The sequence below is a fragment of the Cinclus cinclus genome, chromosome 11, assembly GCF_963662255.1.
Source record: "Cinclus cinclus chromosome 11, bCinCin1.1, whole genome shotgun sequence".
Lineage (NCBI taxonomy): Eukaryota > Metazoa > Chordata > Aves > Passeriformes > Cinclidae > Cinclus > Cinclus cinclus.
The window spans coordinates 7,665,266-7,677,841 of NC_085056.1; the positions used below are offsets into that span (position 1 = coordinate 7,665,266).

Genomic DNA, 12,576 nt, shown 5'->3' on the forward strand with positions numbered 1-12,576 from the left:
TACACTGCCTTCACTCAGACATCAAGGAAGTGGCTAATGTGTGCAACCAGAGCCTGATGAAGCTGGTCATCCCAGAGGATGATGAAATGGATGAGGCCAAGCCGTCAGTGACTACACCAGCAGAGCCCACCTCAGAGGAGTCACTCTCCAAGCCAGAGGCAGTAACCACTGGTGAGTCCCAGTTGGTCTGGGCCAGTAGGGGTGTAAGGAAGGTCAAGGGAATGTTCTCAAGAGAAGTTCTTGAGTTGATTTGGAATCCTGAAGTAGCTCAGAGTACATGGGACCTCTGCTTTATTTGGAGACCTGTTGCACAGATAATCCTCTGCTGAGACAGACACTCTTGTTCTGGGCTGCATGAGAGGGTCATTGCTCTGACCTGGAGCCCAAGTAGTGCTGCACTGTTGTATGCCCTGGTGAGCATCCTCTCACCGTGCTCCTTTTCAGCTTATCATCAAGTTGACCTGAAAAAGATAATTTCTACTTTGGGAGCAGGCATCATCACCCAAAGAAGAGCTCAAAAAGCTGTGTTAGTACTGAGAGAGCATCAACATGTGCGTGGAGGATGTGTGTGATGGGGAAGGGTAGAGAACAGAAAGGAGAACTTTGGATCCTTTCCAGATTCATGGTGCTCTCAAAACCATCTGGCAGGTGTTGTCCTGTCCTAAAATTTCCAGAACATAAAAGGTGGAAGTTTTCAAGTGGCATGGGAGACCTGAAGGAGGGTTCAAGTGAAGAGAAACTAAGTGGTCCCTATGAATCAATGCTTGGGAACAGCAGTGGTGTTAGCCCTCCAGCATCCCTTGGATGTTGTTGTCCTGGCATGACTAAACATATTTTCTGGCACAAATCATCTTTGTTGTCCAGGTGTTTGAAATATGTGGTAATGTTTAAATCACAAGGGCTCATGTGGGTTCTTCTAAAGCTGCACCTTCAGCCCTGTGCTCTCCTGTAACATGCTCGCCAGTGGCTTTGGGAGAATCCTGCCGTGAGAGGGAGCAGGAGGATGGGATTAAGACTGAAGGATTTCCTTGTCTGAAGCAGCAGCGGGGGAAGCAGGGAGCTGCAGGGGCAGGGTGTGGGTGGCCGCGGGGACTCCGGTGGGTGGCAGTGGGGGCATGGGCAGCAGTTGGAGTGGCAGGAGCAGACCACGAGCGTGGGGGCAGCACTCAGGGCAGCATTGGTGGTTCAGTGGTAGAATTCTCGCCTGCCACGCGGGAGGCCCGGGTTCGATTCCCGGCCAATGCAGCGTTCTTTTTCCTCCTTTTTATACGGTTTCTGTCTGTAACGTGGACCCAGTCACCTCAAAATAATCAGTCTAAAGAGGCATCTTAGTCTTCAGTAAAGGTGCAAAAGCCTCCATTTCCTAACTCTGTACATGTTTTTTGTTTTTTTTTTTTACTAGAAGAGATAAAGCAGAAAAATCTACTGCTGTAGCACAGTAACAGATATTCTGTTATTCCTTATTTGTCCCAAGAATACCTTCTTGTATTAAGATCTATCACAGAAGAGCTCTAAAGTATCATCAGAATGCTTAATTGCTTTATTGTCGACCCCTCTGGTGTCAAATTGCACCTTGAAGCAGTCAGGATCAGAAAAAATTCTTGTGTCTTTCTATGAGAAACTCAACTCTGTTCCTTGGGTGTGCTGATGTGGTGATGTTGCTTCTGTGAGTAGAGGTTTTTGGCACAAGGGGGCACAAATAGTCAAGTGAACCTTGTCATGCTTTGTCACCATGCTTATAAGATCTAGTTTTAGCACAGAGCAGAGGTTGGAAAGCTGTTTGAGTCACTTGGCTTCAGCATGGGGTCAGGCTATAGCCAAGTGGAGATGTCCTAAGTTGGATTCTTCACTGTGCATGCGGTATATTTAGTTATTGAAATCAAGAGAGTCAAAGGCAGCCTTGCAGTTCTGAGCTAATTCTTCGAGAATGGATGAAACCATCAGCAGGATATGTCTGGGTCTCTGTTACAGAGCAGGGAACCCAGTTCAGGGCAGAGGTCTGAAGCTCTGCCTGTCTGCATTTTGCTGGGAAAGTGCAGTTCTGTACCAGCTTGTCTAGCAGCAGAGAAGGGCTTGATAAGGAGTGCAGAATGCTCACTGCAGCCAGAAGGAATCCCTTGGGTCCCTGGACCCTCAGACAGTGACTGGTGATATCTTTGCAGAAGGTCATGCAGCTGCTCTCCGGCCTCCAAGTCCTTCTGTCTACCTTCCCCATCACCTCACTAGCTGTGTCTCCTATTTTTCTGCCCCCAGGTTCTCTGGATGCATCTGGTGACTCCAGCAACAGTGGTGTCTTCACAGTAACCAGGTAGGGTCTGTTGGTTGCTTCAGAGGGGCTTGAGAAGAAGGGAAGGGTTCTCAGGGTACAATGACTGACAGGGGCTGGGCTGCAAGGCATTTGGGATCTCTTGGATCCCAGTAGAGTGGATGACTGGGGGTGCTGTAGGAGCTGACTACTTCTCTCTGATGTATTTGCACCAAAATGTCTTGACTTTGTGATGAACTTGAGGTATTTCTTCTTTCAAGAGACTGACCCTGTTCCATGCTGCTGTCTTGGCAGCCTACCACGGCACAGGTCTATGGGGCTGGACCTATGCTACATAGGTTTTGGCCTCCTGCCAGCTTTTTGTGGCATTTGGCAGCCCTGCACCAGGTGTGTGCCTAGCATGATCTCTCCTGCAAATACTTTTCTTCCCATTCAGCTATCTGAATTGGGGAACAAATCCATCTGTTCTAGCAGCTTTCCTTTCCTCCTGCTGCATGCAGTTCCTTTACTCAGATGTAGTGATTTCCAACACTCATTATGCTGATGCTTATTTTTAATTGGTGTTGTGGTCCCCAAAATAGGATGCTTTGCTTTAGCTGCATCCTCCCAGCATGATGCCCATCACAATACATCCCAGAGCTGTGCAAGCATCAGCTTTTCAGGTTGATGGTCAGTACTCTTTGTTCCTTTTTTGCATTTCTGTACAGCCCAGCTACTCCTTGGTGTAAATGATGCCTTTAATTTTTTTCTCTTGGAAGTATAGGCCATTTCATTTGCACCTAAGTGTTGGTTTATGCCACTTAAATGTTGTTCCCTGGCTTTTTTGTGGTTGCTGTGTTCTGACCCTGCTCAACCCTTGAAGTTTAGCAAGTTCAGGTGTGGATGAGCATAGGGCTGAAATGGAGAGCTGGATGGGGAAAGAAAAAGAAGAGAAATTGAGTCAAGAGGACAGATGATAGCCATGCTCTGTGCTGAAGGTCTTGCACATGAAGGAGAGAGGGAGTGAAAACTGAAGAGGGACAGAAGCAGGGAGAGCTGAGATGACTTCCCAGTGTAATTGAGAGCCTGAAGGAGAGTAGCTGCTCGAGCTGAAGTGTTCTGTCAGCAACTCAAGCACCAGGGAATGCCATGTGGGACAGAAGGCAAGACCCTCCATATCTCTAAGATACCTAGTTTTGCAGAGGGACTTTTTCTTGAGCCCTCCTAAGCCCTTTTCAACAGGATGCTCCAGGCTTTACGTTGGGGTTTACCTGCCATGTGCAGCCTCTCTGCTGGTCCAGTGTTGGGACCTGAAACATTTTCACTGAGGCATCTGTTGTGAGGGACTGACACAGGATTGGGGGAAGGGCTGTACGTGGCTGACGGGAGCCCTGGACATCTGCCTGGTGCTCCATCCATCTCTTAGGCTGTCTGGCTTGGCGCTGGAGCCAGAGGAAGGTGGGAGCTGGCACCCGTGGCCATTAGCAGCCATAATTCACACTGGGGAGCGGCAGCTGCCGGCACGCTGAATGCCCACTGGGTGTCAAGGCAGGACCACAGGAAGCCGTTGTGTTGCTGGGAGAAGCTGGAAAGCCTGCAAACAGAGGAAGTTGCAGCTGCCTTTTAAGATGAAGTCACTCTTTGCTTCTGTTTTTGTTCATTCCCCCCCCCCCCTTCCCCCAGCCTCCCCCAGCGAACAAGTGATGGAGCATGGCTGAGCGCCAAGCATGCAGCTCTCACGCCCCCTTCCCCTGCCCTCCCCAGCTGGCTGCAGCAGCAGGGAAGGGAGAAACTTGGTCAATGAGGGCAGAGGAGATCATGGCCTGGCATCTGTAGAGGGCCATGTTCTGGGAAGATGCCATCCAAGAAGATGACAAGGCCTGAATGCTCAATATACAGATGCTGGGCACATTCCTGTGGCCACAAACTGACACATTACAGCCCCTTTGCTCCTAAAACATGCTCCAAAATGCTTCCCAAGTATTTGCTAGCTTTACTTGAAGGGAGTTTCCTAGTGGTGTCCACTAGGAGATGGAGACCATGTCTGCACCAAGACAGAATCTGGCTGCTAGGAGAGCGTGGCTACATCCAGATGGGGAGCCCCACTTCCAGATTCTGCAAAAATTGTTGCTGGAAGTGGACCAGAACCACATTTCAAAAGGCACTGGATCCTTCTCATGGCTCAGCTGAGCATGCTGCTGCTGTGTTAGCTGGTGTGAGCCTGGATCAGGAAGGGGAGGTGGAAGCATGGCTGCTGGAGCAGAGCCCAGGCTTCCTTCCGTCAGTCTGAGCTGCCGCAGGAGAAGATCCAGATGTCTGTCCTGCATCAGTGGACCAAAACAGCTGGAAAGTGCTTTTTAGGCTCTTGTAACTGCATTGGTGTTTCGAAACAAGACCTGGACATTTTGAGACAACTTCCTGATGGTGCTACTGGGTGGAGGGTCAGGTACAGCTGGAAGCAGTCAGTGTTAGGCTGTCTGGGTGATGAGACAAGGTTGATGGGACCATGGTCCCTCACCCAACTAGATAAGGGACATGAAATCTCCAACAAGAGCCTTTTTGGTACTTCCTGATGCAAGGAGGGCTTCATGCTTTAGCTGGTGGTCAGCAGCACATGGACATGTAAAGTTGTGTATTGCTCTGCAGGAAGGACAAGTGGCTGCCACATAGCTGAACTGCCCAAGCCTGCATTTAGACTAGGCTTTTAAATGTGATAGTGCTTACTGAAAGGCTAAAATAGTTGATGCTTGTCTCATGCTGAAGTTCCTGTACCCCCATGCTTCAAGCCTGATTCACCTTGAAGGTGCAGCTGGGGAGCTCATGGAGGTAGGAATACTTTGGTGGAGGATGGGAATGGTGTTGAGTGCTCTGCAGCACTGAGGGGATGGTTGGCTGAAGGCAGCATGATGGCTTGCTGTGAGCTAAGGCACCAAGCCTGGCTTGGAATCCCATTCTCCTGCAGTTTGTCTTGCCCAGCTTTTAGGTCCAGGGTGGTTCTTCCTGGCCGTTCTCTCCAGCCTGGAGTGAGGAGATGGTTTCTCTTTGCTGTTCCCACTTCATGCTTGGGTGGATGAACTGGAGGGGAACCTCAGGCACAGTGCCCCAGCCCTTGTCACAGTGATCTACAACATATTGGACTGGATGCCTCTGCCTAGACCTTGGCCTCATCACTTCCCTGGAAGATTTTGGAAACTGCAGTAAGCAGAAAGAAGCCAAGAGCACTGAAATGAGAGCAATGAAGGATGAGAAAGTGACAGCATGTGGGACCAATAGCAGAGAGGAGCTATTTACCTCCTGGCTGCTGGCTCAAGCCCGCTGAGCAGCACAGCTGCCAGCCTGTATGGGAGCAGCCCTTGTGACTTGGACCACAATGAAAGAACCTGGATATTTCCACCCTTGGCAAGGCCATTTTGCTGGGCTTGCCTAAAGGCTAGAGCCTGGCCTGGACCTTAACCTTGTCTGAAAATGGGGTCAGGGAAGCAGCTGGGCCAGGCAGGAGGCCAGGAGAAAGATGACAGCTCAGGCATTGGCAGAGAAAAGGTAACTGCTGAGGAGAGAGATGGCAGAAGTCCTTGAAGAAAGGGGAGAAGTGAGAAAACGGGTTGATAAAGGACATGGAGTGAAAAATATCGCTGTGGGTTGAGTGTAGTGGGAGAGTAAGGTCAGTTCCCGTAGTGGATGGTGCTCTCTGAGATGGGGGGATGTGCTGGCAGATGGATCTTCTGCCCCACCACTGAGCTTGAGCAAAGACTCGCAGTATCCAGAGGTGAGAGCCTGGCACAGTCCCCATCATTGCTCAGTTTGCCCTAAAAACATGTTCTCACTGTCACAGGCAAGTGGTGGGGGCGGTGCTCATCCGGGGCCACGCTCATCCTCCGGAGGAGAATCTGGGGTAGTGGGTTAGATGGAAGTGATTGCATCTGACATCTGCCCTGCCGCAGATGCCGGCGCTGGGAGCCGGCGTGGCAGGCCCAGAGGATCACATTAATGCAATGCTATTACTGCTGCTCCTGCTCCCTCCTGCCTGGGGATTAGGGAGAGCCAGGCTGAGCTGAGAGCCCAGCTCTGGAGCTGCAGCAGTGCTCAGCTGCTGCCATAACCCCTGGAAAGAGGTAACCCGGAGGATTGGTGAGAGGTTTTTAGCCCAATTTCCCATGTTCATCAGATCTCTCACCTTTTATGGTGGTGCCTGTATTTTGTGCTGAGTAAAGGAGCTGCTTCTCCACCAGCACCCCCCCCCTAAAGGGTTTATCTCAGCAGCTGTAAACAGAGGACAGCCACTGAGGAGCTTTTCCCAGATGCAATCCCTCCTAGAGGGAGCTGAGCCCAGCAGAGCCACAGGGCAATGGTACATGGCTGGGGGCTGCCTGGCTCTGGGTCAGCCCAGTGCTCCCAGCCACCTCCTGGGGTCTGCTCAGGTGGGTTTTGACTTGAGCCACCCAGACTCTGTCCAGGTACTGCGTCGTGAACAGTGATGGAAAAGGGGTTTTCACAAGTGATTTTGTCACAAACCAGATTGGGTAGAAGCAAGTTTCTACTGTGCTATTAGAAGCCCAGCATCAGCAGACTTAACAGTGCTGTGGCAACCCATGGCACCCTGCATCCTGCCCTCTTACCTCACAGCACCATAGAGCTGGTAGGATGTGACAGCATCAAAGCCACCTCCAAACTGCCCAGCTTCAGGCACCAATTCTCTGTGCTGTCCTTTTGGCCTCTTGCCTCTGAAAACATACATTACCCTGAGGTTTCTTTTTCCCCATCCTGTGCAGGCAATGCATATATTTGGTGTGGAGGTGTTACCGGGTCAAGGTTTTGTTCCCCTCTTGCATCTGAAGCCCTGTACTGGAAGCATGGAAGGCTATGCAACTGCAATGGGAGATGGTTTTGTAGGAAAACGAAACACAGTGTTCATTCAGGGCGGCTTAAATGAACTGGGATGCTGCTCCCTTGGACATCTCTCCCAAGCTCCTCATGCTCTGGGTCCCTCCTTTCCCTCAGTTCCATGTGTCTGAGCATTTGGCCCTCAGCTGTTGTTTTCAACATCAAAGTGAAAGGCAATTTGCAGCCCCAGCGTCTCTATGTGAGGAAGATCAAGCAGTCAGATCCCTGCAGGGCTCTGAGGGGCTGCAGCCTCCTCGTCTTACCCTTACAACGTGTGTCCTGGGGAAGATCAAATCCTATTAAGTCACGGCTCTACTTGCAAATTATACCGTGAGAAATCTGCCCCTTAGGATTTCTTATCAAACAAGATGCACAGCAGCTCTGTGCACACTGGAAAAATTGTCAAGAGCCTGGTCCAGCCTTGAATAATTCAGTAGCTTGGGTATGAGAGGTGCGACATGGCTCTTGAGTGCAGCCTCTCCTTGGTGATCTTCTCCAACCACCTTGGTTCTAACCGAGGAGGTGGGAAACCATCAGATAGATTTCAAGATCACAATCAGGACACAAAAATGCTGTATCATGACAGTTGCTCTGTTGGGGTCACCTGTCCCAATGTAGGTCCCAGCTATGTGGGAGAAAAGCTGGGGGACCAAGAGCTAAGAATCTGCAGCAACTGTCAGTTTCTAACAGAGCCGATGTCCTGGCGACCTAAGGGAGATGCTTCCCTTCATCTGTTTATGATGAAGGGCTATCCTGATCTTTTGGGATGGCTTTTGGGAAGCAAGATGAAGGTCTCAAGGCAGGGTGGTAGCAGAGAGCTGCATCCCAAACTCACGGCCAGACAGGGCACCATCTGCAGTTCTCAATACAAATCCACTATGATCAGTGGAACCTGGATGCCTTCATCAGATTGGAGTTCTACTACACATGGGTTCATGTTCTCTCAAGCTGTTTGAGCTGGTCAATTGTGAGGAGGGTTCTGAGTGCATTTTATGGATCTCTAATCTTTGAACCCCATATTTGGCAACTGTGCTATGGACCTGTTTCTCACACAGCTGTGGTACTGTTTTCATTTAGAGTGGTGCCTTCCCATATGTAGGTAACAGCTGTTTTGGGAAAAGTGGTAACCCTTAAAGAATTATGTTGCTTCCAAAGCATTATTAAAAAGGGGAGTGGTTGTTTACATAGGTAGGCAGTGATAGGACAAGGAGGAACAGTTTTGAGGTAGGAAAGATTTAGATAAGATGTTAGGAAGAAACTCCACTCACAGGATGGTGAGGCACTGGCATAGGTTTCTCAGAGAAGTTGTGGATGACCCGTTTTTGGAAACGTTCAAGGCCTGGCTGGACTAGCAATCTGATCTGCTAAGTTGCATCTAGTGAGGGTTTGAGCTGAGGTGTTTGATGCAGCCTGTGGAGTGTTGTAGACTTCCTCACCATGGGAGGAATGAGTTGGATGTTAGAGCACTGAACCAGCCTCTCTTCTTTCCATGCAGCTGCGAGAGGATACAGGTGACTCTGAACCTGGATGGAATAGTTCAGGTGCTGGACTACCACCTTAGTGATACATCCATTGGGATGATGACCAGAATTGCAGTCCTGAAATGGCTTTACCACTTGTATATCAAGACTCCTCGTAAGGTAAGTTGGAAACTCAGCATTCAACTGAGCTTGTCAGCTCCCAGCCTATTCCATTGCCTTGATAGCAGTGCAGATGGTAATTACCTTGGTAGTTTTGTAAATGTCCTGCCTTTTCTGAGAAGGCTTTGGCTGCCTAATATCCTGTAGCTTGAGGAAGAAGAGCTCTCCAGCTCAGATGGAAAATGCTGGTGAAGCTCTTGGCAGCCTCGCTCAGGGCAAGTGTCCTGTGGCTGGGCGTGACCAGGCCTGTAGGACTGAAACCACCCATCCTTCTGCTTCCAGATGTTCCGACACACTGACAGCCTCTTCCCCATCTTGCTGCGGACCCTCTCAGATGAGTCAGATGAGGTATGTACTGCAGGTGCTGCAAAAATCCTGGAAGCTTACTGTCTCCACATCTAGCTGGGCCTTGGGTTCTTTGGTGGAACCAAAGTATTTTGTGAGGCTTGGCTAGTGTTGGCACTGAGGGGTTTTACCCTGTTGGGCAAACTGAAGAAGACCCAATGCAGAGCCTGCATGTAATTGCCCAGCTGAAAATCCTGCTGTCCTGGGGGTTCTCTGATGCATAAACATTGTTCTCCATCTCTTGAGAGTTGATCCTTCAAAGCCAGCTCCTAAGAATCCTTTTTGCCTGCCTGGGAAGGCAGATGGGGCTTCACCTTTGGGGCTGGGGTCATGGTAAGATCTTTGTTGACAGAGTGGGAGGTCAGGTGCCTTGCAACAACCTCTGTAAAGATGCAAGGGGAATTGTGTCCAAGATGGTACTGCCAAATCCATATTCATGAGGCGTTTAAGCAGCACTGCCTGGCAGGGCTGAGTAAATGCCCAGTGGCATCAGGTTGGCTGGGAACCACTCAGCTTGGAAGTGAGCAAAGATAATCAGACAGCAGACTGAGCTAGCTTGCTCTGCTGTTGCTCTTCATCTCCCATCTCTCAGGGGGCTGCACCATTTTCCTGTTTCCTTGTCTTGCTTCTTCACCCCTTTTCTCTGGTTCTAGTAATCTCAATTTTAGTGTCATTGTTGTCTTACTACTCTCCAGCTTGTTCCCTGGAGCATTTTAGTGCTTGGTTAGGAGGCCAGCAGCATGGTCTGCAGCTGGCCCAGGCACTGGTAGAGTTTCCACCATCAGCTTGCCCAGAACTACAAATGATCCTGGCTGGTTTCTCATCCTAGACCTTCCTCATGGAATAAAAATCATACACTGTGCTGTGCCTTACACTCTCAGAGCACCAAACCCCAATCCTACAATAAATCTTGTGTTCAAGGGGGTTGTTAAGAGAGGAGGAAAGGGAATGAGCAAGCAAGGGAATGACTTGCAAAGGCAAGCAACTGCCTGGCCATTTTCCATCCCCTGCTGCTTACAATGCAAACCTTTCCAAAAGAGTCCCCAAGCACACATCTGCCTTTGCAATGCTCTAGAAAGCCTGCATCTTGCAGATAGTCTCTCCAACTTGGCGGGAGATCTCAGTGAGTCATGTTGCAATTACACTGCTTATTAATATTTGAAAAAAACAGTGTAGAAAGGACCCTGGTGATGCGTTTCCTCCATGTGACATAACTGGAAATGGCTCAAAAGTAATTTTAAGCTGATTTATTTAATCCTGGCTTCTATTTATTTAAATGTTTGGAGATGTCTTTTTTGTTTTTTTTTTTTTTTTTTAAGGAAATCCATAGACGAGTCAATCCATTAAACACCACCACTTAGCTGGCTGTCAACCAGATTTGCTGCTTTCTGCAGGGGAAGTAGAAATTACTGAAATAGTAGGGGGGTTTTGAGCTGGGCATTTTTGGGAATGATGAGGACATTCTGAGCTAACTAACCTGCTATGTCAGTGCCTGTTAGGAAAGGGGATGTGGGGTGCTTGCTTTGCCAGTGCAGTATTTGTGTGCACAGTCATATTGTCCCATGTCACCTGCAGACTGTGCCCTCCCACCAGAGGCTCCTGGACAGTCGCCTGGAGATCACTTGGTCAGCATGGGGGGAGGGGGCTATGTGAGCTAAACATCAGCTCTGATGAGGAAGCATCTCCCTCCTCTTTCCAGATAGGGCTGTGTACATTGTGTGGTGTAGCACAAGGTGCACACACATCATCAGAGGGTTTTTGTGCTGTCTTTGTCCTGTGTTGCTGCCCTCCCCAAGGGAACCTGCTGGGCAGCCGTGTTGGTATCATCTTTATTCCCAACAAGGTTGAACATCCTTCTGTAGTGCCAAGAGTTCCCCTAGCCCCTGTACCCAGTTTGGAGGCTACCTGTCACCCTGCTGATATGCCCTGGAGCAGTTGTTTGTCACCAGCTCATCACCAAAGGACAGTCTGGCTTTGGAGGGTCAGTGCTACAGACTGAAAGACTACTCAGAAACCTTATTTTTAAGGTCGTCTTGCTAAGCTGCTCTCAGTCTCTCTCTACACTTACCATAAATAATAAAGTCCAAAGCAATGAAAGACTCACACTGGATGGAGCCAGATCCATGCCCCTTGAGTTCTCACGGCCTGTTTTTGTCATTCACGTAGCACAGGGTATTGCACCACCTCCACTGTGCTGAAAAGGGGCCAGTATCTCATGATGCATCTGCAGTGTCCTGAGTCATCTCTGCCATCTCTCCTATTCCCCTTCCTACCCAATTCTCCTGTGCCAGCAAAGAAATGGTCAAGAGACCAAGTTAAGATTCACAAAGGCAGCACAGGGAAGTCAGAGCAAAGCTAAAGCAGGCAGTTCCCTTTGATATGTAGACAAGTCAGGATCCAGGATTCCTGGCTGTCAGATGCTGTGGTGCTGCACTGCGTCACCTCATGCTGTTTCCTGTGCTTCCCCGACAAGGAGATGTTCCGTCCTGTGTTTGAGACCTGGTTTTGAAGGCAATCTATAAAAGCCCTGCTTAAAATTCGATGTGCTTGAAAACTTCCCTATAAACTGTAACCGGATCTCCTGCTGGGACTGGTTTTTCTACACTGTCTGCTAGGTTTGTCCATAGCAGTCTTGCTGCCATGATTGAAAAGCTGATGTTGGGAAAGATGAAAAGTTAGGAAATGCTGTTTGGGAGCAGTGAGTGGGGACTTAGTTCTACCTGCAGGCTGAAGGCACCTCTGCTGATAGGCACTGCTGAAAGGAAGACATGTTCTTCAAATCGCCACCTTCTGTGAGTTCATGATGCAAAGGCAGCTTTGGATGTAGTCTTTTAGTTCCCTGGATTCTGAATGGATCCAGGCACTGAGCTGAACACAACAGAAGCTGAGGCATCCCTGATAAAACCATGAAGCAGTGACACCATTCAGTTTCTTTCTTTGTTTTGTTTTCCTTTTTCTGGCTCCAAAATGGAGTGTTTTCTTTATGGCTGAACACGTTCCTGTTTGCTTATCTGCTCCTCTCAATCTTGCTGGGGGTTGAAAGTTGTGCTGGGACTTTTGTCTGAGTCATGCAGGAATGACACATGAGGTGGAGCTGGTGTCTGATGTGAAGCAGGATAGACTCTGGCTTCCTCAACTCTGTTAACATGAAAACCTGCTCATTATCACCTTGCAGTGGCTGGGCAAGGCTTTGAATGCGGCAGTACTTCCTTCAGAAATCTCCTCAAGAGTAGGTGATCTTTAGGGAAAACGAACTGGGCCTGGGCTGCCACTGACTTTGGAGGGCAGATTTAGATGAGTTACTAAGAATAAATTCTTCCATATGAGGATGGTAAGACACTGGCACAGGTTGCCCAGAGAAGCCGTGGCTGCCCCATCCATGGAAGTGTTCAGGTTGGATGGGGCTCTGAGCAGCCTTATCTAGCAGAAGGTGTCCCTGCCTGTGGGATCCCTGAAAGGCATTCC

General features: G+C 49.4%; 1 protein-coding gene and 1 non-coding gene across 2 annotated transcripts in view; both read left to right on the top strand.

The window, feature by feature from the left end:
* Positions 1-12,576, top strand: part of VAC14 (VAC14 component of PIKFYVE complex) — a 59,172-nt gene that overhangs the window by 9,452 nt on the left and 37,144 nt on the right. Inside the window, exons 9-12 of the mRNA XM_062499875.1 lie at positions 19-171; positions 2,254-2,308; positions 8,622-8,766; positions 9,049-9,114. Coding sequence (XP_062355859.1) covers positions 19-171; positions 2,254-2,308; positions 8,622-8,766; positions 9,049-9,114 — 419 coding nt within the window. The remainder of the gene's footprint in view (positions 1-18; positions 172-2,253; positions 2,309-8,621; positions 8,767-9,048; positions 9,115-12,576) is intronic.
* TRNAG-GCC (transfer RNA glycine (anticodon GCC)) lies at positions 1,175-1,245 on the top strand. Its single transcript has one exon. It is a non-coding gene; the product is annotated as a tRNA-Gly (tRNA).